Below are 26792 nucleotides of genomic sequence, written 5' to 3'. Positions count from 1 at the left end.
AGTTCCAAAGTTCTGTGCAAATCCTTAAAAGTGAAAGAATATTTCAGTAAGAGTTAATCCTTTAGCTAAAGGAGAAAATCATTCAGCAAATTCAACTTAATGAAAAATCTGTTCTATCTAAAGAATAAGGTATGTTGTTGGAACCTAAAACTCAATTTAAGGGAGTTATCAAGACCTTTAACTGAGTAAGTGCTGTGTCAGTAGAGTTAAAAAAACAAACAAAAAAAACAAAAATAAAAACCTTTAACTTTACCAATATCAGCATTTAAAATATTGGACATTTTCTCCCTAATGTTATTGTAACGTTAACTATATGCATATTTGCTTTCATCTGTACTTGAAGAAAACCACAAATAGTATTTTCTTCAGCAATTAAAAAAAAGAAAGTTCTACTTCTCTCCAGTTTTACAAATTTACTAAATGAACAAATCTTTAAATTTTAAAAATCAAAACTATTAAAATTAATTTTCTAGTAAATAGATTTTGCAGTGCTGACATTTTAAAATGTCTTCCGGCCACTCCGTATGCTTGGAAGGAAATTAACGCTATTCTGAGAATTCCAATCCCCTCGCCATAATTTGACACGACCAGCAGAGGGCAGAACTGAACACTTCATACTTGCATCCTGAGCATGAATGAGAAAAACTTCCAAAAGGAGGCTGAGGAGTTCTATTTTTGACTGAAATTTAACACCTCAGTTGCTATATTTGCTGAACTTACAGACATGCCAAGAAGAAATGTCAACCTAATAAAATTCTCTTTGATACAAATGGGGAAATAAAAATCAACACTGCAATAGAATAAACTGTAGCAGAAGTGCTTAGAATTAACGGAATAAACACATGGAATCATAACATTAACAGTACTTGTTCATCATGTGCATATGCATGTGGTGCAACTAAACATCTTACAAATCAAATCAATTAAATAGCTTACAGATCAAATCAGAAATGCTTGGTATAGGGGCGCCAGGGTGGCTCAGTGGATTAAGCCTCTGCCTTCGGTTCAGGTCCTGATCTCAGGGTCCTGGGATCGAGCCCCGCATCGGGCTCTCTGCTCAGCGGGGAGCCTGCTTCCCCCTCTCTCTCTGCCTGCCTCTCTGCCTACTTGTGATCTCTGTCTGTCAGATAAATAAATAAATAAAACCTTTAAAAAAAAAAAAAAAGAAATAGTTGGTATATGTGCTAAGGGTAGAGATGAAACTATATATAAAATTTAATCTATAAATATAATTCATATCTGTATAATTCCATAATAGTTCCTTCATCTAGAATACACACTCTATAGACAAAATTACTGAAGAGGTTTTGTATTGTTTTAAAGTTTATTTATTTGAGAGAGAGAGAAAGAGAGGACACAAGCAGGGGGAGCAGCAGGCAGAGGGAGAGGGAGAAACAGGATCCCCACTGAGCAAGGAGCCCGACGGGGGGCTCAATCCAAGAACCCTGAGATCATGAGTTGAGCTGAAGGAAGACACTTAACTGACTGAGCCATCTAGGCACCAGCATTGAAGAGTTTTCAAAATTTTTCTCTAGGATTTGAAAGGTTTTTTTTGAAACTTTGATAAACTTATAAGGAATTATTTTATTCTTAATGTTCTGTAACTTCAATGTTCCACAACCTCTGATACTTCAAAAGTAAAAACCAAAAGAACACACTTACAAATCTATAAAGGCAGAATCAAAAGCAAGAAAAATCCCAGGGTTAGGCCTGGGGCCACAGTAAATATAGAATAAGACTCAGTTTAATATATTTTCTGTTAAAGGCAAGGATTTATTCACAGTTACATTTCCATGTCTGAATATCTGCACTTTACGTCTCAAGGTTTTTTTGTTTTGCTTTTTGGTTTGTTGTTGTTGTTTTTAATAAGAGCAATGAAAGTTAAACAGAGGAAGTTCCTGTAAGAAATTAAAGCCTTAGTTCTGCTGAAGATTCTGAAAACCGCCTAGAAACCAACTTGGTCTCTTTCTCTCTCACCAAAGCAGCTTCTCAGTTACAGAAGGGGAAGCAAAGCCTTAATGAGCAGTGGGGGAAAATGTCCCTTCAGGAAGCTTAGTTCTAGCGCAGCAGCTCTCATCAGCGGAGCCAAAACTCTGGAGAATTCAAGGTAGACCCTCCTTGGCATTTACAAAAGACCAAGAGCAGCTTCCACGTCTGAGCTACAACTAATATCGAAAGAACACATTTTCTAGAGCAAAGCTCTCCCAAAACTGGCTGATCAAAATTCCTGATATCCAGAGTCCATCCTCATACCTAGTCCACTGGACTTTCCCGAAGTGCAACCCCAAAGTTAGCATTTTAGGAAGCTCCCTGGAAAACACAGACATGTGGGAGAGAGAAGTCAATGAAACTGCAGACCTAACCAGGGCATCGGTAAGGGAGGGCCTTGGAGGCCGTGAATGAGGTCCCTGGCACTATCGTCAGGGTAAAGCTTCTCTAGCAAATAGACCATGATCACCCTTTTGGGGAGAAGGAACTGGAGGGGGCAAGAACAGAACAAGGCAGACGAATAAGGAGACGACTTTTGTGGTCCACACACAAGACAAAGGGGGCCTGCACTAGAGTGATAGCAACGGAAAATAAAACAAGACCAAAGTTTCCAAATATACTTTGAATCAACAGGATTTCATGACAGATTGGCTCTGGAAGATGAAAAAAGGCACAGACACGGAGTCCACTTTCCTGGGTCTGAATTCTTTCTCTCCCACTTACTAAACACTGTGACTGGGCAAATTACCCTCAGCCTCAGTTTCCACATCAGAAAGTAGAAATCGGATTAAATAAATCAATAATTTATTTTAAACTAATCAACTGAAGGGACCCACGTTCAGCACTTAGCACAGTGGTTGGCCCTTAGAAAACACTAAATGTTGGCTGCTTTCCATCATTTTTGTTGTTAATGACGTTCCTGTAAAAAGATCATCCAGGAGGCCTACTCTGAACAAGGCAATGTGAAAACCAAGGTATATTTTTTTAAGGAAGGAAAAAAACTTCCTCCCTGACAATGAGTATGGGAACCCCAGACAACTTTCACTGTTCTGTAGCTACTGCTGAGGATTTATTTTCCAAAAACAGGAAGGGAAATGCTTAAGAACGGCAACAGAATCCTTCAGTGATGATGATCCTCAAGGCCAGAGACTTTGTACTGAACACTGAGGCATAAAAAAGAAACAGGTTACAAGTTCTAACTCTTCTCCATTCCCACCATCTGGCCTCGAGAAACGAGACAGACATATGTGGATTTACTAATCGGCATTCCCCGGAGGATGTAACCCCTCCCTCCCCCATGTTCCTGCTTACTTGGAGGAAAAGATCACCCACCATTAGGTCTTCGCTGCCTCTGTCCAAAATGAATCTGGAATTCCCACTTCGTCAGATGCCATTTTAAAGGATGAACCCTGCAGCAGTTGCTAACAGAAACGGCACAATACTGACATCAAAAATGGTGTCTGCTAGTTCAGGGGCAAGCTCTTATACATCTAGTCAATAGAACCTAAATAAAGAGTAAATTTTTTTCAGGGCATCTGGGTGACCCAGCCGGTTAAGCGTCTGCCTTCAGCTCAGGTCGTGATCCTAAGGTCCTGGGATCGAGCCCCGCATTGGGCTCCCTGCTCAGCTGGGAGCCTGCTTCTCCCTCTCCCTCTGCCTGCCATTCCCCCTGCCTGTGCTCTGTATAAAAAAAAAAAAAAAAAAAAAAAAAAAAAAAAATTTAAAAAAAAGAGAGAGAGAGTAAATTTTTTCTTACTGGATAGCAAACCAGACATTATATTCCTTGGTTATACTTTTTTTTTTAAATTACTTTGAAAAACAGCCTACTTAGACCATTGTCTTTCAAGTTCACAAATTATACTTAGGAAGGATAGTAAGTATAAGCACCAAAAGATGGCACCTCGAAGACTTTTGATGGTTCTCGCATGATCTCATTCTCTGTCTACTGAGCACCCCCTTTTCACAGGGTACCTGGTCAAGAGTTACAGCATTCTATGGTAAATAACATTTCTCAGACCCTGCCTTGGGTTCTTCTGCCATCTGTTTTGAATCTGAAAATCACCTCACATTGTAGTAAATATTGGTTGCATTTTAAGTATAATACTAAAAATAAATACTTTTCTCCACTGTGTCCAGCGACCCTGTCTCTGCTTACTCATATGTCCTCCTCTTCCCCATTTACTAATGGTCAATATAGGTCCAATATGCAGTCAATTCTTACAACATGAAGCCAATTTTCAGATTCAAAATAGTTCTATTAACACTAATCTCTAATCTCACTTATATTTTGGTTTTGCATGAGATGCTTTTTTTTTCCCCAAAGATTCCCTATTTTCATGCTTCTGATAGGGTCCATAGGATCTTCCACTGAGCCTACCTGTTTCCTTGAGATCTTAGCCTTAGAAGACAATGAGGACGACTTAGCACCCTCCTCGTACCTACAGGCTTCAAGGAGAGCTCTCTCCCAACTGTAAAGATGTCAGGAAGCTCTAACACGTTTCTGACCTGCACACAAGATCCACCCCTCCTGTCTCTGATGAAAACGGCCCTCCTCCCAGGAAGCTGCTCCCAAATGCACAAGTGACATCAGGGTTTTCACGCAGAGTATCATGGGAAAACTGTCATCTTCAAATTCTCATTGCAATGCATTTAAAGCATTCTCTGTCCTCATTTTTCATGCAGATCTTTCAGACTACTAATACTAAGCTCTCTTCTCAGATTCTCTTCCATCTTCGATTCACAGTATTTTCTTGCAAAGATCCCCGACATCTTTTTCAAAGATCTCTAAAAATGTCCAAGAATATTCGTAACACATTCACCTAACCCAGAAGTACACAATTACTTTGCTAAAAGTAATTACCTGACTACATTTAATGAATGCACAAGGGCGTTAACCACCAAGAACGTAGAGAAAGTTACACTCTATTTCATGGAAGTTGTTCCTTATATAACAAAGGCAACATGGCATGGGGAAAAGCAAATTGACCTGAGTGTCAGAAGACTAAGATTCTGGCTCCGTCAAAACTATTTCGAGCACAGATAAGTCACTTCACCTTTGCGAGCTTGAGTGACCTCATTTGTCAGTTTAAGAGAAATGGCCTAAATTAAGTCATCATTAGATTCTTTCAATATTTTATTGTCCCATTGCAAGACAGAAAATCAATCAGATATACACACTGCACAGACACACGGCTTGAAACAGCTAAAAGGGGGAAATCCGTCCCATAGCCTGTTTGACAATGTGAGCCAGGAAATATCACGAATCAATACCTTCTGCTGAGTGGGGGAGACTTTTTCCAGAGCATTTAGCCTGAAGCTGTTGTGTATCAGTTGTTCTACATAGAAAATCCTGTAAACATCATAAAAGATAAGAACAAAGCACAAGAAGATAAGGGATTCTCATTAAAACAACAGGCTCCAGACATCATTTTACAGAATATTCACCCAAAGGAGGAAGGCTTGTGTGTGGATCGGTGTAGTGGCTAGTTAGAGAAAGCCAATGCTGCAAAAAAGCAACTGAAGGTTTTGTGCTGGGAACTGAACCTCGAGCAAGAGAGAGAATGAACATAATGCTTGGGGGCTTCAGTTTCTTCCATAAAATGGAAATAAAACCTATCTCATCAGGGACATTATAAAGAGTAAATGAATTAATATTTGTAAAGTGCTTAGTCAGCATAAGTTGTTTTCAAAGGTTCAAGTTTGAAAATAAAGGCACCTATAACAAAAATTGACAATGCCTTCCTACAGACTGGCGGGTCAGACAGTGGATGCAGCCATGATAAGCAAATAATTCATGTCCAAAAAACAGAAAAGAAAGAGTGAAGTAAATGCAAGCACAACACGAACAGGAATACTTCCATCTCCTAGCCGCACCCCACCATGGTTTTTACCCCACTTCCCACTAAGGAAGGACTCAGATTAAAACAGGAATCACCTATATCTTCATGTTGCTATTGCATACATAATTCATTCTGGTTTTGTGCTTTGTAAATGCATACGGGACATGCTGTATATGAACTATCATTCTAAACTAATGCATTTGTTATCCTCAATGAAAGGATCCCTTCCAGAATTACTTCCAAAATAACATCTACCCTTCATCACAATATTGGGAGACACTGTTTGCCTTGTGAAGGACCCACCCTACACCTTGATCTCACGGTCACCCTACCTCAAGCAACGGTCCACTCACCCGGCCACATCCTCAACCACTTAATCATCCAAAACCACTGTACTTGTGGAACTAGACATGTAGACATCCTGCCTGAACTTACCCTCCAGACCTTGAGAATCTTGACTCCCCAGCTTCTATCACTGATCCCCTGATATGGTCCTCTAAGATCGTACCCCATTCTTTCCACCACTCCCACGCCCAAATCCTCAACTCGCCCCGTCGCTAACCTTTGGATGCCAACCTGAGATCAGTCCAGCGTTTTGCCTTTGCCATACCCATCATCCTCTACCCCAACCGGCCCTTCACAGGCATAAATTTATTCAGTTCGCGTCCCGTTTCTGTGATTTCCAAATGAATTTTTTCCGTACCATTTTTTAAAAATCTGGCCTCACACATCCCTCTTTGCCCAATATGGAGCACTACACCTCCTAATTGACAGAAAACACTCAGGCAAGAGACACGTTCTCAACTTCCTATCATCGACCTACAAAGCAGCCCACCTGCCTCCACACCCTTCCTGCTGCTTCTGTGCCCTTCTTTCTGCATCTGCTTTCACATGCAGGAGCTCCCATTCCTGTCCCAGGCCAATCCCCCGACTCCCGTCATGCAACCCATCCCTCTGGCCTTCTCGCAACCACAGGCTATCCATTCTTTCTGCCCCTGATCTTCAATGTTTCCCTCTTTATTGGGTCCTCCCATCAGCACCTACACATGCTCTAAACCCTGCTATGCCTTAAAAAACAAACAAACAAACAAACAAACAAACAAAAAGGCAGCCTTCCTTCCCAACTGATAACCCACCTTACTTTTCTTTATCCTGCAGCTAACCACACTAATTAATCCATTAATCCTGCCTCCGGGCATCTCACTCGCCCTTACCCTTCCATTAAACCTCAGCCTTCTGAAATCTGAGCAGTGTCCATAACACCCACTCAAATTCCTCTCTACAGGGTCATTAACAATAACTTTTGGTAAATTCAGTAACTACTTTTCAGTGTTAATCTTACTTGACCTCTTGGCAAAATTTTATACCACTCAATATTCCAAAATCTTCTTCTAAAAAAAATATATATATATATTCCAAAATCTTTTTTTCCTGTTCTACCTCTATGACTGCTCCTTGGATGTCTCACTGCAGTATCTTTTCTTACCCTGCTCATTGCCTAAATGTTCATCTACACATCAGGTCCCTCTCCCTTCTCACTCTACAGGCACTTTTCAATGAATAATGGCTTTGGGTGTCATCTACACACTCAAGATTCCTCGATCTCTCTCCCCCTAGGCTCACTCTCCTGACCGTTAGGTACAAATGACTGAGTATTTTTGCACATGTTTTGGTAGATATCCTGAAATTCAGTAAGACCTAAATTGTACACCCAACGTGCTCCTCCTGTTTTACACTTAGGAGATAGCACCACACTCCACCCTATCACTCAAGCCAGAAACCTGGGCACATCCTCCTTGCTTCTGCCTCTTCCTCATCTTCATACAATCAACCAAATTCCCAAGGCTTATCATCTCAACCTTCTAAAATAAAGCATTTCCACCCTTGCTTCTCAAAGTGTGGGCCCCAGACCAGTACTATCAGCATCACCTGGGAACTTGTTAGAAATGCAGATTCTCCAACCCCATCCTCAGACTCATGGACTCAGAAACCAGACTCATGGAATCATAAATCAGCAATTTATGTTTTAACAAATCCTCCAGGTGATTCCAATGTTTGAGAACTAAGAAGCATCAGAATTGACCTTTGTTGGGGTGCCTGGGTGACTCAGTCGAGTAAGCATCAGACTTCAGCTCAGGTCATAATGTTGGGGTCCTGGGATCAGCCCCGTGTCAGACTTCCCATTTGGCAGAGTCTGCTTGTCTCTCTCCTTCTACTCCTCCCCCTCTCCCCCCTCATGCATAAGCATGCTCGCTCTCTTTCTCTCACAGATAAATGAAGAAAATTTTCAAAAGAAAAAAGAATTGTCCTTTGTTCGTCCCTACTACTACTTACATAGTTGAAAGCAATCATCTCCCCTCTCCTGGGTTACTGCAACATCTCCTCTTCCAGCCTCCAAACCATACACATCCAACATCTCTCAGTCCATATTCCACAAACACCCAGAATACTCTTTCTAAAACATGGATCTGATCACATCACATTCCTCCACCTAAAACCCTCAGTGCTCTCAGGACTGAGTTCCAGTTCCTAAGCATTCTTTCAGAAGCCTTCATAAATGGCTCTGGAAACCATCCAGCATCTAATGTGGTCTCCTCTGTCCCTGTCTCCTCATGCTGTGACTCTATGCTCCAGTCATACTGACCACTCAAACCTCAAAACTCCTCTACCAACACCCCTCCTATTAAACAGTGTGCTGCCCTGTCTTTTCATCCTTTTAACAGTAAGCAAACAAACACAGGAGACTAACTGCACTTTTCATGGAAAAATTCAATAAATATTGCATAACTGGCCAGTGACCGCATATGGTTAGAGACAGAAAAATCAAACCCACAGATCAGATTCACCTTTTAAATCTTATCTGAGCACAGACCAGGGGTCAGCAAATCACAGTCCACAGGCCAAATCTGGCCAGGTGCCCATTTTCGAAAATAGTTTTATTAGGAAGCACAGCTATGCTTATTCATTACACATCGTCTATGGCTGCTTTCACACAATAAAAGAAGATCTGAGCAATTGTGACAAAGACTGTAAATATTTATTAAGCCTAAAATATCTTCTATCTGGCCAACTTTGGAAAACTCTGCCAACCCTGATCTAGACAATAAAGATAATAAAAATAGAATAAATCTTCTTTCAGGTATCCAAAGAGAAAAAAATAACCCTCTAAATTTCTGGTTGGGTGATGCTTTCTCAGTACAAGGTATCCTCACTTTGCCTTGGATTTAATTCTATACTTCCCCTGGCTCTTGAGATAAGAAAAGCCACAGGAAATGCAAGTCACATCAACAGAACTTATTAATATTCAGTACATATCCAGGAGAAGGATAAGAAAAGAAAATCATGACAGAAAAGTTGGGCCAAGTCACCCATTTTAATAAAAGTCCATCATATAAATTCAAAATGAACTCTGAGTCACTCAGCACTGTTTGCCAAGTGGGTGACAAAAAGAACCAGTTGTGAAAGCCAAAAAAGATACCTCTAACAGCTTAATACCCTTAAATGAAAAAACAAATCATCAAGAAGAAAGTATGTCACTGCCTTAAAAAGTATGACTGCCAATAATTTATTTTTAGAAATTGATTTTTCTAAACTTCAATTAACTTTATGGTTGGGGATTATTCTAAAATCCACAGAAGTTCTGGTAACACTTTCCCTAAGCTCAGAAAATTTTGTGGTGAGGGAAACAATGAGTTACCCTTACCACTTTTCTAACAACACTCTTGAATTCAACCTAATTTGTGGGGGGACTCACCTGTTCTTTCTTTTTTGGTTTGTTTTTTAAGTAATCTCTACACCCAGTGTGGGGCTGGAACTCACAACTCTGAGATTAAGAGTCCCACGCTCTACTGACTGAGCCAGCCAGGCACCCCAATCTCTGTTGTTTAAGCCACCAAATCTGTGGTTTTTATTTTTATTTTTATTTAAGTAAACTTTACCCCCAATGTGGGTCTTGAACTAAAGACTCCTTTTTATAAATAACCCTGTCTTACCTTTTTAAACAAAATACACAAAAGCAGCATGTGTTAGAAATTTACTAAATCCCATATCAGATCAAAAAATTCAAATAATCTCAAAATATATATGCTTAAACTCAAATGTATAAAACTTGGACACTGATTAGTACAGGATCCAGTCATAAAACCATAAAACTATTAAACCACTGAATAATAACCAGGGACAAATCACTAAATTGTCAGGACTGGGACGCCTGAGTGGCTCAGTCAGTTAAGTGTTTGCCCTCAGCTCAGGTCATGATCCCAGGGTCCTGGGACTGAGTCCCGCATCGGGCTCCTTGCTCAGTGGGGAGCCTGCTTCTCCCTCTGCCCCTACCCAAGCTCGTCTCTCTCTCACTCTGACAAATAAATAAATAAAATCTTTAAAACAAATTTTAAAAATAATAATAAATTTTCAGGTTAAAAAGAATGTGACAGAACACTTTTTAAAATAATGGAGTCCAGAGAAATAACAAAGTTTAAAATACATATGAAAAGCCTTCTACTTCACACTGAACTACAAGGACTACAAAGATGGCAGACATAATTTAACCCCACACAAAGTCAATCCTGTGGTAAACAAAGGTTAGCACTGCAAAGCAATTTTTTTTTTTTTAAAGATTTTATTTATTTATTTGACAGGGACAGATCACAAGTAGGCAGAGAGGCAGGCAGAGAGAGAGAGAGAGAGGGAAGCAGGCTCCCTGCTGAGCAGAGCTCCTGATGCGGGACTCGATCCCAGGACCCTGAGATCATGACCTGAGCATAAGGCAGCGGCTTAACCCACTGAGCCACCCAGGCGCCCCTGCAAAGCAATTTTTTAAAAACCATACAAATGTGCAGCCTGCAAAGAAAGAAATCAAGTAGGAACTTCCTTTTACTTATTTATTTGACTTGGCAGAGAGAGATCACAAGTAGGCAGAGAGGCAGGCAGAGAGAGGGGGAAGCAGGCTCCCCACTGAGCAGAGAGCCCAATGCGGGGCTCGATCCCAGGACCCCAGGATCATAACCTGAGCCGAAAGCAGAGGCTTTAACCCACTGAGCCACCCGGGAGCCCCGGAACTTCTTGATAATACCTGCTTATTACATTTTTTATGAAATAAATCTATTTTATAACTAAAAAGTAAAATTAAATGAAAATATGCCTTTTGGACACAATGAAGAAAAGTAAGTAGATTTTTTTCCTGTTCACATTTATTGACGATTCCCTCCAATTATTTTATTGAATTATCCAGCCAAGAAAATCAAACTCATTCCATTCCATGCGGTAGAGTTCTTTGAAAGAGAGGAGCAACGTTGTGTAGCAAACCAATCTCTTGTCTTGTCGGCTCCTCTGCTTTAGGAATGCGGAGTGACACAGAGGTCCTTATTCTTCCGGGGGGTGTTACAGAAAGCCATTCATTCACGCTGCATGATCTGCAAAGTATGCCAGACATTCGCACACACAGACACTGAGAGCTAAAGCAGCAAATATGTAAGTCATCCGCCAAGATCCGACAGAATGCTCTCAGAACCAGAGACAGCGTGCAGTAACTAGGAAGCAGGCATGAACACAGCATCAAGTGGGCAAGAGGACTTCCCTGCAGTTTGCAGTTCCCTCCCCCAAAGATTCTCCTACTCCCTCCATCTCCATTCCACTCCATCCAGAAAGATGCTGGGAAGGCAGGTTGGTGGTGAGGTGGGGGGTAGTGGAAATGGTAATTACAGCAGCAAAATCATGAGTAGCAAATGGATTAAGAAAGAACGGCGGGGAGGCACCTGGGTGGCTCAGTCGTTAAGTGCCTGCCTTCGGCTCAGGTCATGATCTCAGGGTCCTGGGATCGAGCCCTGCATCAGGCTGTCTGCTCAGCGGGGAGCCTGCTCCCCGCCCCCTCCCATCTGCCTCTCTGCCTACTTGTGACTTCTCTCTCTGTCAAATAAATAAATAAAATCTTTTTAAAAAAGAATGGCAGGGCACCTGGGTGGCTCAGTGGGTTAAAGCCTCTGCCTTCGGCTCAGGCCACGATCCCAGAGTCCTGGGATCAAACCCCGCGTTGGGCTCTTCGCTCAGGCGGAAGCCTGCTTCTTCCTCTCTCTCTGCCTGCCTCTCTGCCTGCTTGTGATCTCTGTCAAATAAATAAATAAAATCTTAAAAAAAAAAAAAAAAAGAATGGCAATAGGCCCAGAAGCAGAGATCCAACAGAGTCCGTTCTCAAGCCAACTAATTTCTGAACAAATCCATATTCCATCCCATCCTCCATCTGCTCTCCCTCCAAGTGTTTACAAGATTATTAAATACGGGTAACTCTTGATCATTCAAGACAGCTCACTTAATGGATTCTCCAGTTCCTCCTCTCTGTCCCTAAGGTTTTCCTTACAACCCTCTTCTTCGTGAAAACAAGGCATATTCACTGAAGGGCTATACCAGGTTCTATGATTGGAACTTGAAAGATAATAATTTTAAAAAGTCATTGTTAATATTTACTAGGGACTTATTATGTGCTAGGAATTGTGCCAGGCTTTATCAATCTCATTTAATCTTCAAAATCACTCCAGAGGTGGGGCACCTGAGTGGCTCAGTGGGTTAAAGCCTCTGCCTTCAGCTCAGGTCATGATTCCAGGGTCCTGGGATCGAGCCCCGCATCGGGCTCTCTGCTCCCTGGGGAGCCTGCTCCCCTTCCTCTCTCTCTGCCTGCCTCTCTGCCTACTTGTGATCTCTCTCTCTGTCGGATAAATAAATAAAATCTTTAAAAAAAAAAAAAAAAATCACTCCAGAGGTAGGCGCTCTTATGGCACACGAAAAGTTTTCATCTGTGACCTTGTGTAACTGTCCTAACCTCTTAAGTGAAGTCGATGAGACTGTAATCCAGTCTAGGACTAGGGTCTGCTCTAAAGCACTGTGGGGAGACCTGATTCCTGTATTTACCACAGATCTGTGCTTCTACGGTAAACACAGGGACAAAGCATTGCACTGACCACAGGGACAAAGCATTGCACTGATCACAGGGACGCCTTCACATAAAATTTAATCTGCACTTGGACATTGCAGGGTAAATAGCAAATTATATTACACATCTATTGAGAGAGAAAATTTAGGTTTAGATGGCTAAAGAAGGTATCTCAGAGGGAACTCTGAGTAACAGTCTATTAAAAAAAAAAAAAAAAAAAAAAAGGAGAGCTAACATGGTCATAGTAGTTTGGGAGCAGAAGCAGTAGTACTCACAGAACTCCAGGGGTGAGAGAAAGTACAGACAGTTAGGAAACTGAGAACACTTCAGCCTGGCAAAGGACAGAGTTTGGAAAAACAGAAAGGAAGTGCGTTGTGAGCTGGAGAACTGTGAAAGGGTTGAAGGCAGGAGGCAGATCATGGAGGTCCAAGGAACTGGTACCTCATTCTGACAGAGAAACCACTAAAGGCTTTAGGCAGGATGTACACTGCAGGGCTTCTCAGCTACTGGTATTTTGTACTGGAAAATCCTCCCCTGGGGATGGAAGATGGCAGCTGCAGCCCTCCCTCACGTGGCAGCTAAAAATGTCCTCCGATACCGACATATATATCTAGAAGGGAGCACGGCCCCGTACCAAGAAGCCCTAGGAAAGCCTAAGGAGACTGGATTGGAGACCAGTAATGGGCAGACCCAAGAAGGTAATTAAACAGGTTGACGTGGTAAGTCAAGCAAGTAAGGACTGAACTAAAAGGAATTTTTCTGATTCCTCTTGTAAACATGGCCTCATCATCTCCATAGTGATCTAGAGAATATTCCATGCCCATCCCGTACACAATCTCTGCACCTCTGAAGCCCATGTCAAGCTGTGGTGTCACCATTCATCCCCTCTTAATGCAGAAACTGACTGACCTCCACAGAGTCTTCTCTTCAAGGATTGCATGGCACAGTCTGGTGTCCAAGTCTCCACACCTACTAATTACTCCTCCACAGTTCTGTGGGATGCTTAGTCCCAGCCAGCACTCTCAACGCCTCAATTCCAAAGACAATGAGCATCGTGCTCCAGGGACTGGACTTTGGAATCAGTAGAACAGCTTCACCTCTGAATTCCTAAATCCCAGTATCTTCTGGCAACAGCCTCCCATGAATCCATTCTCAGAACACCTATTCCTCATAGTCCTTAAGATTTGTAATCTCAGGGTATTATTACTCTCTATCTTAATTTACTACATCTGCTTATCTTTTAGGCATGTTAAAAAAAAAAAAAGCTGATGTAAGTAACATCAGCTCCTTTGCCCTCTAGGAACTGCCAACCATCATGTCCCGAACAACCACACATTCTAGATGTCCAAGAAAGAATTATCATCTTCCCTGAAGCCTATTCCCTCTTTAGTATTCGGCCTCTTTGTAATCATCATCCACCCAGAGATACAAATCAGAAGCCAAAGAAATCATCTACTCCTTCACTTCCCCACATCTAATCAAATGACAAGTCCCATCAATTCCAAATTTTAAAATAGTCCCCAGAGCTGTCTCCTCTCATCCACACTGCCTGTTTCAGTTTGGACATTTTTACTGATCACCCAGACACTATTTTTAAATTTCTTCCTTGTCCACTCTGCCACCAGAATGATTTTTTTTTATAAATGCTAATCTGTTTATACCTTAACTACTAAAAAATTATTTACAAACATCCCCAAGGAGTGCTTGCTTCAGCAGCACAGATACTAAAAACACCTCCAAGGTGACATAAATATCTTTGTTTTCATGTCTGGCCTCCTCTCACCTATCATTCCCCCAATTCAAACTCAGGAGATAATTATAAACTATAGTCCCCTCCATCTGCCCCCGCAGCAAATTCCAAGTCTGCCCTCAAGTCTCCTCCCAAGGGTTATCTACTGAGTTACCATGGAGACTCAGTTAATTCTCTCCTTTGCTCCCCCGACTATACACTTACTATTTGCTCCATAATGTGCAAAATGCTTTGCTTGTATTCAAGCTGCCTCCTTACTCAGAAACTACTGCATCACTGTTCGTTTTACATAAGAAAGAAACTAAGCCATTTACCTAAGTTTACAAAATGGGAAATCCAGGACTCAAATCCAGGACAGTCTGACTATGGAGCCCTCTTCTAATACTATAGTCTAACGCTTATCTTATTTCTTTCAAGTGGCTGTGAATCAGTTGAGAATAGAGGTTGTCCTTTAATTTGTGGGTCCCCAATGATTAGGGGCAGGACAAGAGAAAAGGGAGGAGCTGGAAAAAAAATTATAATTACATATCGAGAACATGATCTAAATTAGAAGAGGAAGCGAGCAGGTGCCTTGGTCCATTGGGGCTGCTATAACAAAATATCAGAGTTTGGGTGGCTTATAAACAACAGAATTTACTTCTCAGTTCTAGAGACTGGGAGTCTGAAGGCACCAACATGGTCTCCTTATCCCGCAAGAGCCCTCTTCCTGGTTCATAGCTGGTGCCTTGGGGGTATAGCTCCATGGTAGAGCCTTTGACTGCGCAGCTGGTGACTTCTGCCTCCTGACATGGTGGAAGGAGACACAGCTATATGGGATCCCCATTTATTTTTTATTTATTTATTTACTTAGAGATTTCTATTTATTTTAACTTATGTATTTATTTTTCTTTGAGAGTTTTATTATTTATTTAGTTTACTTTTATTTATTTATTGAGTGTGAGGGAGATGGCACGAGCAAGGAGGAGGGCAGAGGGAGAACAGACTCCCCGCTGAGCAGGGAGCCCGATGCGGGACTCAATCCCAGAACACTGGGACCATGACCTAAGCTAAAGGCAGACGCTTAACTGACAGAGCCACCCGGGTGCCCTCAAATAAATAAAAATCTTACCAAAAAAAAAAAGTATTCCAAAGAAAAGGAATCTTTTTTTTCTTTTAAGATTTTATTTATTTATCTGACAGACAAAGATCACAAGTAAGCAGAGAGGCAGGCAGAGAGGCAGGCAGAGAGAAAGGAGGAAGCAGGCTCCCTGCCAAGCAGAGAGCCCGATGCGGGGCTCGATCCCATGACCCCGGGACCATGACCTGAGCTGAAGGCAGAGGCTTAAACCCACTGAGCCACCCAGGTGCCCCCAAAGAAAAGGAATCTTAAGGGACTATATTATTGGACCTATTCTTGCAAAATGACCTCCATCTACTGCACCAGGGTCTGTGGTCAGTCACAGGCTAAGGACTGGCATATCTCATCCACAGGCAGCTGGGCGGTGGCCCGAAACTGCAAATTACAGCTGATTCTTGAACAACTCAGGTTTGAACGATGTGGGTCCACTTACACATGAATTTTTTTTTTATAGCACAGTAAATGTATTTTCCTTCCTTGTGATTTTCTTAGTAACATTTTCTTTTCTCTACCTTACTTTATTATAAGAATACAGTATGTACACATAACAAAACATGTTAATCGACTCTTAAGTTATGGGTAAGTCTTCCAGTCAGCAGCAGGACATTAGTAGATAAATTTGGGAGAAGTCAAAAGTTACATATGGATTTTTGACTGTGTAGGTGTTGGCGTCCCTAACCCCCATGTTGTTCAAGAGTCAACTGTGTGTGTCATAATAGTGTATCATAATAGTGAAAGTTCTGCTATTTCTAAGGATTTACAGTAAACATTTTCAGGAGAGAGATTTTTTTCTCAGACTTGAGAAATGACTAGAAAAGACTCCAAAAAGAAAAAGTCTTTCTTCATTAAAAAACAAAAACAACCCATGACCTACAATTAAGCGATACAATCTACTAAGCAGTTGTATTATGCATGTGTTTTCTCTTGTTAGAAATGATCTAGCTTAGGGGCACCCAGGTGGCTCAATCGGTTAAGCATCTGCCTTCGGCTCAGGTCATGATCCCTGGGTCCTGGGATCGAGCCCCACGTTGGGCTTCCTGATGGCTGGAGTCTGCTTCTCTCGCTCTTTCTCTACCTCTGCCTCTCCCCACCACTTGTCCTCTCTCTCTCTCTCAAATAAATAAAATCTTTTAAAAAAGAAAAAAAGAAAGAATAGAAATGATCCAGCTTAGAAGTCTGAGATACAAAACAAAAAGAAACAAACAAACAAAAAAAAGCAAAAGGCAAATGTGAGGACACTGACAGGGAATAAGAACTCAGGTGATAGCTCCTGGGTCCCCAGATTAGTAATAGAAATAGGAAAAGGTAATGAACAATGCAATTAGGTCCCGAACGGAGCTCCGTCTTTCTGTTATGAAGACAGGGCTATGCAAAGGGCTACCAGCCCTTCTGATGGCTGAAATGCCTTTGAGTATCGTGGCCCTAATTTTGATTGGCTAATAAAGTCAACAACATTCCACCAGCAAAAAGAAAAAGTTTATGTTTCTCAGCTTATATGCTCGGTATCAGTTTTCTAAATTAACAGAATTTTATCCCAATAAAGTTTATAACAAGCACTAGTTCTGTACATACAACATTTTCCTCCTACAATGGACCTGTCTTCTCCATCTCAATAAATGGCTCAACCATCCACCCAGTTACTTAAACCAAGAAGTTACAGTCGAATTCCTTTTTCCATCGCCCCCATGTCTAACCCACCATAAGTCCCATCAGCTCTGCCTCCAGAATCCATCCCATACCTAAGGACTCTTCTCTAATTCTCACCACCACCCTTCCCCAAGCTACTGCCACCGTCCCTCACTCAACTACTGCATGTTCCTGGTGTCCCCTCTACTCCATTACCCAGAGATCAGGCTGAGCAATCCAGGTAAAATGTGTTCTTCCGGGGCACCTGGGTGGCTCAGTCGGTTAAGCATCTGCCTTTGGCTCAGGTCATGACCCCTGAGTCCTGGGATAGAGCCCCGCATTGGGCTCCCTGCTCAGTGGGGAGGCTGCTTCTCCCTCTCCCTCTGCCTGCCTCTCTGCCTACGTGTGCACTCTATCTCTCTCTCTGTCAAATAAATAAATAAATCTTTATAAATAAATAAATAAATAAAATATGTTCTACCCCCACACAAAACCTTCCAAAAGCTACTTTAAAAAAAATTCTGTTTTCCTTCATGGCTTTCAAGACCCGGCATGTTCCAACCCCAAGTCCTTTTTGCTCTCAACTCATGACATTTCGGCTGCACAGGCACTCAGGCCATGCCGTGCTTTCGTCATGCCGACGCTCCCCCACCCCCAGCCCTTTGTGCTTGCCCGGTAAGCTTCCTGGAATGAGCTTCCCTCAACCTCCCATCCTGGACGCGCCCCCTCCACCCCCACTGACCCTATCATGCTACTAGGGTTTGCTTCCTTTACAGCATTTATTAGGATCTGACATAAACTCACGGCCGATGCTTCTATTTGTTGTTGTTCTAGTTTCAGTTTTTGTTGTTGGTGTTCGGTTTTTGGTTTTTGTGTGTCTCTCCCCACTGTGATAAGGATAGAATTTTCAGGAGAACAGAAATCTTATTTCTCAAAAAAAAAAAAAAAAAAGAGGAAAGAAGTCTCATTTCTCTTCCTCACTAATCTGTCTCTGGAGCCTATAGAACGTATTTGCTCAGCATCCGGGAATGAACGAACATTATCATTCAAAGTTCTTTGCCTTTTCAGGTTCTTGAAACTTTCACCACGTTAAAAAAATGAAGAGAAAAATGTCAAGTCCTTTCCTATTCTCTATACATTTCTAAAGCAAAATGTTAGGCCCTAAAAATGTACAGCATGGGACTGAAAAGGGTTGACTAAAGAAGGCTAATCCATAAACCGCATCAGTGAGACCCATAAATCAAAACTCTTTATGCTTTAATTACGTGTGTAAATGGAGAGGGGAGGGGCGCCTGGTGGCTCAGAGGGTTGAGCCTCTGCCTTTGGCTCAGGTCGTGATCTCAGGGTCCTAGGATCGAGCCCCGCATCGGGCTCTCTGCTCAGCAGGGAGCCTGCTTCCCCCTCTCTCTGCCTGCCTCTCTGCCTACTTGTGATCTCTGTCAAATAAATAAATAAAATCTTTAAAAAAAAAATGGAGAGAGGAGAAGGGGGAGGGAATGAGATGCTCTTAGAGAAGGGAACAAAGTTGGGGGTGGGAAGAGTGCCAGTTATGAATTTATTCCCACATGGTGTTATGTCTCGAAGGCAACTGTCCTCAAGAGAATTGTTGGTTAGAAATGATCCCAACAACAATTTTCTGGAAATCAGCAGAGAGATTAATTATCAGAAACTTCTCTCCACACAGACAAGTTCATTTCTCCTCGTTCCTCCACTAATACCTCAGTCTACAGAACTCCTTGTCTTGCTACCCACCTCTCTGCGTTTTGAAGAAAATCCTTGTCCATGCAAGGAGCAAATGCACAGTTCTGTGACTGACCTGCTACCGAACTATATGGAAAGACATTTCTCACTAGAGCGCCTTTAATTTCATATCTGTGTTGTCTTTAGTTTGGCAGGGGGAGTAGAGACGTATCACAGAGCCAACGAAGAAAGTAAGGAGAAAATGCAATTCCATAAAGTTGGGGGAAGCAAATTCCCCATTATAAGGAAACTTCTTCCTACCATATTAAGGGATTTTCTCTGTTGTTTCCTTTTCCCTCTCCATGCCACACTCAAGGGTCCTCCAAATAGACAATGATGGGAGGAGTTACTGCTCTAATACAGGGATGCAGGGAAGGTGGGAGATAAGAAGGTTGGTGATTAAGGGGCACCTGGGTGGCTCAGTGGGTTAAGCCTCTGCCTTCGGCTCGGGTCATGGTCTAGGGTCCTGGGATTGAGCACCGCATCGGGCTCTCTGCTCAGCAGGGAGCCTGCTTCCCCCCTCTCTCTGTCTGCCTCTGCCTACTTGTAATCTCTGCCTGTCATATAAATAAATAAATAAATCTTTTTTTTAAAAAGTTGCTTGGTGATTAAAAAAAGGTATAGAATTACCCTATCCTTTTCAGTTTATTTCAATTTCACATTTTTTGAATGATAAGACTGTTCACTTCTAAACTTTAAGAGGGGAAAATGCAGTCAACTTGGGAATAGTTTCAATCAAAAGACAAGCTTTAGACAAAGCCAGGGTTTGCCTTTCTCTATAACATGTTGATTGTAATTCCAACTTGTAAATTGATATATTTTCTAGAACACAGCTGTACAAGACAGCCCACCACAGTCCACAGATTCTGTCTCTGTAATAACACACACCTCTCACCAAAAAAGGGAGGGAGGGAATTTTAATTATCCAATTCTTCTTATAGAAGAAAAAGCTCTACCTAGCATAATTAACTAGAATGTCATTGAAAAAATAATTAAATAAAAAGATCTCAAGAAGGACATTTCACAAGTCACGGCACACCCTGAGGAATCTTCTTCCACATGGGAAGTATTAAGAAGGTCTCACAACATTTTATGTGATTAATTTTCCTAATACTGAAGGGCGATCAAGGAAAAACAGAGGTTATAATGTACGAAGAAGAGAAAGAAGAAATACAGGACATGTAGACATTTTATTGTTGACGATCACATCCTGATCTCAGTCGGGGTCCATTTTCATTGTCTGTCAAAACTCGCCATCGTCTCACTCACTGGTCAACAGCATGTACACGAAGGCGCAGAAGGGAATACACGGTTGGAAGCAAAGAACAAGGGTAACCCACAGATGAGAACCCATTACTCTGCCTCAACAGCCCTGGGCTCCACACAAGTAAGCCAACTAGACCTTCATTTTCTTACGAGAAAATCATAGAGGTGAATTCTCACATACCTGGATCTGAGGCGCATACTCCATAAAACTACCATGTCACACAAGCACCACGTACCTGAGAAAGGTTAGCAACACCCTGGCTTGAAAATGACAATCCAGCTGTCCTGATATTCATTAGGAATTACGAACACGCCTTCTGGATTACTGTGGGGCGGTATTAATTCTCTTGGTGAATGGGAGCTGGGGAGAGCCGACAAAGCTGCTTCATTCCAACGGTTAGTACAGATGAGCTATGAACGCACTGAAACAGTGTTCTAGGCATCCATGGAAACCTGCAGCCCCCTGGGAACAAAGCTCTGGCCCTAAGGTATTGCTTCCGAAGTAGCATCCTCAACCAGCTAAACCAGTAGTCCTAAAGGACTCAGAACCACCTTAAAATCATCACCAATTAGAGCAGGCTGGAAAACTGTCCAAAGTGGCCATCTGTTAAGAAAAGGTTTAGCCGGGGCGCCTGGGTGGCTCAGTGGGTTAAGCCTCTGCCTTCGGCTCGGGTCATGATCTCAGGGTCCTGGGATCGAGCCCCACATCGGGCTCTCTGCTCAGTGGAGAGCCTGCTTCCCCCTCTCTCTCCGCCTGCCTCTCTGCCTCCTTGTGATCTCTGTCTGTCAAATAAATAAATAAAATCTTTAAAAAAAAAAAAAAAAAGGTTTAGCCAATATACCTAAGATTACTGTAGTCAAGAAGGAAAGCATGGAGACAGACAGTGGCTGAGGGGAGGATGGCTTGCATCACACGCTGGTTTTTAAGTTACAGGGTGACTGGGCAGACACACATCACATTTTGACTGCCATCTGCCTCAGGGTTCCTACTTACATCAAACGGAGCTGAACTGGACTGAGCGTTCCGATCACACGGTTCCCGGAAGCAGTCACTGAAGGGAAGTAGGAGACCCATGGCAATGATCCGGGAGCAAAACTTCTCGGCTTCCTCTGGAGGCCCGTTCTCCTGCTGGCTGAAGAGCTTCTCCAGCAGAGTCCGCCCTGCAGATGAAACAGTCATTAGGAAGGAGCACTGGCAAGTCACCTGGCTCAGAACCCTCCCGGGGGAGGGAGGCCTGGAAAACACAGCCCCGGAGCATCACCGTTGCCAAGGCTACAGAGGGGCACAGACAGCAGCTTCTCAGTCACAGAGAAGACTCTGCAGTCGGAGGCCAGGGTTTCCCCATGGGAAAAGGCAGCTTGAGTTTCCTGTCCCATCCCCCAAAACATCCTCTGCCCCCAAAGAGGATGATCATGGGATGGGCTGCACATTTTCGCCCTGAAGAAGGACCCAGCCTTTTGGATCTCACTGGTAACCCTGCTTCCTCTCTGTTTACACTGCTGATGGTTCTCTGAGGGGCAGTTACCAACCACCACGTGGGCTAAGAAATGTCAGTGACTGATATTCACAGTCTCTGGCATGGCAATGGGCCGGGGGCGGGGGGAGGTGCCAGGGAACAAGAGAGGAGGAGGCAGGCAAAGGTCCCAACCCCTGAGGAAAGGGTTGTCAGCCAATTTGTCACCCTGAAGAGGAACGTGACAGGCTTAAAATCTCACATACTCCTCAGAATCATATCTCTACAGTAGGTGCAAACTTCAGTTTTTATTTCCCGAATAGAGACACAAGAACAGATGCACGAGAGGAGGCCACTGGCTGAGGACCCCAGAGGGCCCGGGTCTACCTCATGCCATGGTTCTCAATCCTAGTTGGACCTTAGAGTCATCTGGGACAACAGAATGACCAGAAGTCCCTAATTCATTTCTGATACGAATTGCTCTCTAATATATTATCCTTTAGAAATTGATTTAGCGGATTTCTCCATTAGTCAACTCCGGTAGAAGAAATGGAAAATCTCTAGGGTTCCTTTCAGGGGCACAACTGCTCCCTCAGCTTTTGCCCTGTTCCTGCCCCTAATTCTAATTAGTGGATTCATTCTTCAAAGATAGATTAAATCACTTATCCAGAAAAGACTCCAGTGACCCCCTTCCATACTCTTTTGGCGCCCTTCTTCATACCTTGTGCAACTAATGATTTTAATTAATCATGTGCATACTTATTTGTTTAATATCTACACCTCTTGGGGCACCCAGGTAGCTCAGTCAGTTAAGTGTCTGTCTTCGGCTCAGGTCATGATCCCAGAGGGTCCTAGACTGGAGGCCCTTGTGGTCTTGGGCTCCTGGATGAGCGGGGAGCCTGCTTCTGCCTCTCCCTCTGCTCCTCCCACCACTCGCACTGGCATTCTCTCTCTCTCAAAATAAAATCTTTTAAAAAAAAAAAACCTACACCTCCTCCTAAAATAAACTCTCTGACAGCCAGCATATATCCTGCAAATGTGGCCTCTCACACCTAAGAAGTATCCATCAATATATTTAGGGTTTCGGGATAAACGCGACGCTAGGGTTCTATGACCAAGACTCATTCACATCATGGTTGGAACGAGAAAGAAGATACATCTATACCAGAGATCAGCAAGCTTTTTCTACAAAGGGCCAAACAGTAAATCGTTTAGGCTTTGAGGGCCTTGTAAGGTCTCTGTAGCACATTCTTCGTTTTTGTTTGAATCGCTTTCCCAATGTGAGAAGCATTCTTAGCCTGGGGCCCTGTAAACCAGGCCCAGGTCTGGACTCCAGTTAGAACAACTGAATTTCAAATGCACAAACGCCTGCAAGGATCCTGGTCAGGCAATATTCATGCCTTTTCCTATTTTTGTTTGTACAACAAAACTCAATTCAAGACCTGCCTCTGATATGTGGGATAACGAAGCACAGCATAAGAGGCCTTTTTACATTCTTCATTCTTTTGGGTCACTAGAGAATATTCTTTGGTCTCCCAGGATATTTTCTGGAGAGATATAAAGGATTTTTCTTCTACAGAACTTAAGTTTCCCTGCATGTAGCTAGAACCAAGTACTAAGGAAACCCCACCCCTCAACTGTCAAGTGATGAATTACCGGGACAGTACCCATCTTACACATCTTATGACTGAAAATAGCCAGAAAACTAAGTTCTTCTTTCCTGTAACTCAGAAGGGGAGACAAGATCTTCCATGTGTGAGAGTATCTGAGTGTGAGCTAGTAAGTGTGTGTGTGTGTTTGTGTGTGTGTCTATCAAGCCAAAAAATGTCAGAAAGGGACATGGAATTATGAATTATGTAGGAAGAAAGCACAACCTTCCGGGAACTTCCGGGAACTTCAGCTCTATGATGAACAGATGCCCCTCAATCCTTCCTCCAGGACTTCCCAACCGCAACTCCACTGCTGCCTCGGGATGGGGAATTCTGTGTGTCCTGAGCCCTGTAGGATGTTAGCAGCATCACTGCACGTTACACACTAGATGTCGGCGCACAACCACTACTCTTCCCATTGTACGAGCCTACGTCTCTCCAGACATTGCCAACTGTCCCCCACTCGAGAATCCCTGCCTCGACCTCTCCGAAGAGAACCTCACCTGCTCACACGGACAGTAACTCGCTGCCTTCAGTCCCCCTCTAGCAGCCTTCTGCATGGACACGTTGTGTGTCAAATCCCACATACACTGGGGGTAGGAAGTGCGTGAGTGATTTCCTTGATCCCCTGAGCACTTTCAAATGGTTTATTCTCCTTCAAAACCATCCAATCTTTGTCATTTCTGCCGCTGCCTAGACCACCGGTCATCCTTCTCCTTTCTGCCATCCACTAACTTCCTGTCACTCCCGATCCCCTCCCTGACACTCACGGAACAGCCTTCCTTCTGGCTCGGCCGCTGTGTTTTTGGCCCTTCCTCCTACCAGTGATTCTGACATCCACATGGAGATCAAACCTACATCCGGGGAAATACCTCACCTGAGATCTTGAATCCTTGCGTGCAGTCAGTTTCTTCACCCACACAAGCAACCCATTCTGAAGACCACGTTCAACCTTTACTCTAGCCCTCGATGGCTTTCCGCCACCCTCAGAGCAAAACTCAGCTCCTCACCACAACTCAAGCCCCCACCTCGCCCGCCCCCCCCCCCCCCCCCCCCGCCTCTTGTCAGCTCTTTCTGCTCTCCCTGAAGGTGGTCTCACCTACTGGCCTCCTCCTCCTCAACACACAAAGGTCATGCTCACCTCAGAGCCTTTGGTACTAGAACATTCTTCTCAAGATACTTGAATGACTCACTCTTTCATCTCATTCAGTCCACTGCTCATTTGTCTCTTCCACTGAGAGAACGTCTGGACCCCCCTTCCTCAAAGAGCACACCAGTAACTCTTTTTCCCATTATTCTGCTTTATTCCTCAGTGATCCCAGCCCTTGAACTTATGTGAGTCTGTGGTCTGTGTCCTTCTTACGTAAGGTGCACTCCATGTCAGACTCCAGTGTTTGGTTACCATCTTCTACCCAGTACTCCAAGAAAGGCCTGACACAATATAGTTGATCAATTAATGTTTTGATAAAAAATGAATCAATATGCATACAAATATCTGGGAGGAAAACCTAGTCCTTCACTACAACCTTCTATCCTTTCAGCTCATATTCTAGAACCCCCTCTGAAGCTCCACTGTCCACAAGGATCTTGAGTCAGTCATCCCTGCCACTGTCACACAATCCATCACTCCCTTCCTCACCTGCCTAAATTTCATTTCCCATCGCTGCAATCACATGCCTCAAACTCTCCAGCTCCCCCGCCCCTCTCTCCCACCATGGTAGCCTGGGAAAACCCCAAAACCCCAAATCGTTACATTCTAGACACCGACCTTTTCTTTGCCTCCACCAGAGCAACTGAACACTATGAAGGAAAGACACATTGCCTGTGTCTTTCACTTTAAGACTCATTGCCTGTTTTCACTTTAAGATCTCGACTAGAAACCTCAGTTAGGCCCAACATTGCTCTGTATTCTCATAGAAGCATATAGTCTCCAGTACAACTTTATACATTTTCTCCCCCATTAGCCCAGTCTCTCCAATGATGAGATATAATGATCTTCTCAAATAATGTATTGAGAGAATGGAGAAAAGCAAGATATACTGCAAATATGCAAAAACACCCACACTGACACCCTTCTCTGCCTTCCTCCTTACACAGGAAGCAGGCCTGCTCCAAACAAGAACAAGTTCCTCCCCTCATTGTTCTAGTAGAGTTTCTTGTGACGTGGTCAGGATTTTACTTCTTTACTCCCTCTCTCTCCTGATTCAGGAACATTTCCTTCTTTACTGGACATTTCTAGCATCACACAAATGTGTTTAAAAAAAAAAAAGAAAAGAAAAGAAAAGAAAACCTCCCTTAGCCCACATCACTCCTTACCCCCAGCTACTGTCCCATTTCTTGATTTCCTTTCACACCAAAACTACAGACCAGAATTACCTACACTTGTTACCTCTAGCCCCTCACTTTGAGCAGTCTAATTTGCAAATCTAATTTGACCTCCATCCCCACAATGCAATAGAAACCGGTAGCCAACACTGTATCAATAACATCCGTCTCCATCTTATTCAATTTCTTAGTCTCTCAGGAAATTTCCGTTGTTGACTGACTCTTCCTCCTTAGAACACTCTGCTGTCACCTCTCTGACACCACCCTGCACTTTCTCTCCTTCACCCGCCACTGTCTCTCCAGTCCCCTCTACTGCTGTCTCAACTCAACATGTCAATGTATGAGGGAGTGCTTCCTGGTTAATTCTATGCTTATTCTCTCAAATCTTCCTGTATTTCCGATAATCTCACCCAGGCCATACACACTCCGCTCCTTGAAACCAGACAGATTTCTGTCTCTGCATCAGCTGAGTAGGTCAGTGTGACATCATACATGGACAGAATGGAGGAGGCAGCTAAGTGAGATCCTGAACTGGGAGGACTGGGAGAAAAAAATGAGAATTCAAAGAACCACCATGTGGGCAAGGAGTTTGTCAATTTTTTTTCTTCAACCTGGACTCAAGGCAAGCTGAAACCCAGAAAGTGGAAAGAGCATTACAGGAAGAGCTTGAAGGGGCAACTCTGCAATGCGTGTCCTGATCTTTAAAAAGATCACCCCTCCATGGGGCGCCTGGGTGGCTCAGCGGGCTAAAGCCTCTGTCTTCGGCTCTGGTCATGATCCCAGGGCCCTGGGATCGAGCCCCACATCAGGATCTCTGCTCAGCGGGGAGCCTGCTTCCTCCTCTGTCTCTATCTCTGCCTGCCTCTCTGCCTACTTGTGATCTCTGTCTGTCAAATAAATAAATAAAATCTTAAAAAAAAAAAAAAAGGAGATCACCCCTTGCCCCAAAATTCACCTAAAAATCAATCCTATGTAAATATTCAATATATCCAAAAGAGTGATGCATCACATGATAATTGTGAAGATTAAATGACATACTGCATGTCAAGTGCTTAGCACGGTTCCTGCTATAACAATAAATGGTTATTAATAGTAAAAAATTGAAAGAAATTAGA

At 43.1% G+C, this 26792-nt stretch overlaps 1 protein-coding gene across 1 annotated transcript in view; it reads right to left on the bottom strand.

The window, feature by feature from the left end:
• LOC111150900 (formin 2) overlaps positions 1-26792 on the bottom strand; it is a 357894-nt gene that overhangs the window by 299572 nt on the left and 31530 nt on the right. Inside the window, 1 exon segment of the mRNA XM_022508586.1 lies at positions 21244-21410. Within this exon segment, the coding sequence (XP_022364294.1) occupies positions 21244-21410 (167 nt within the window).

The sequence above is a fragment of the Enhydra lutris genome, unplaced genomic scaffold, assembly GCF_002288905.1.
Source record: "Enhydra lutris kenyoni isolate GAN:26980312 unplaced genomic scaffold, ASM228890v2 scaffoldscaffold24, whole genome shotgun sequence".
Taxonomy (NCBI): Eukaryota; Metazoa; Chordata; class Mammalia; order Carnivora; family Mustelidae; genus Enhydra; species Enhydra lutris.
The sequence above is the reverse complement of the archived record's forward strand: the minus strand, read 5'-3'. Positions and strand labels throughout refer to the sequence as shown.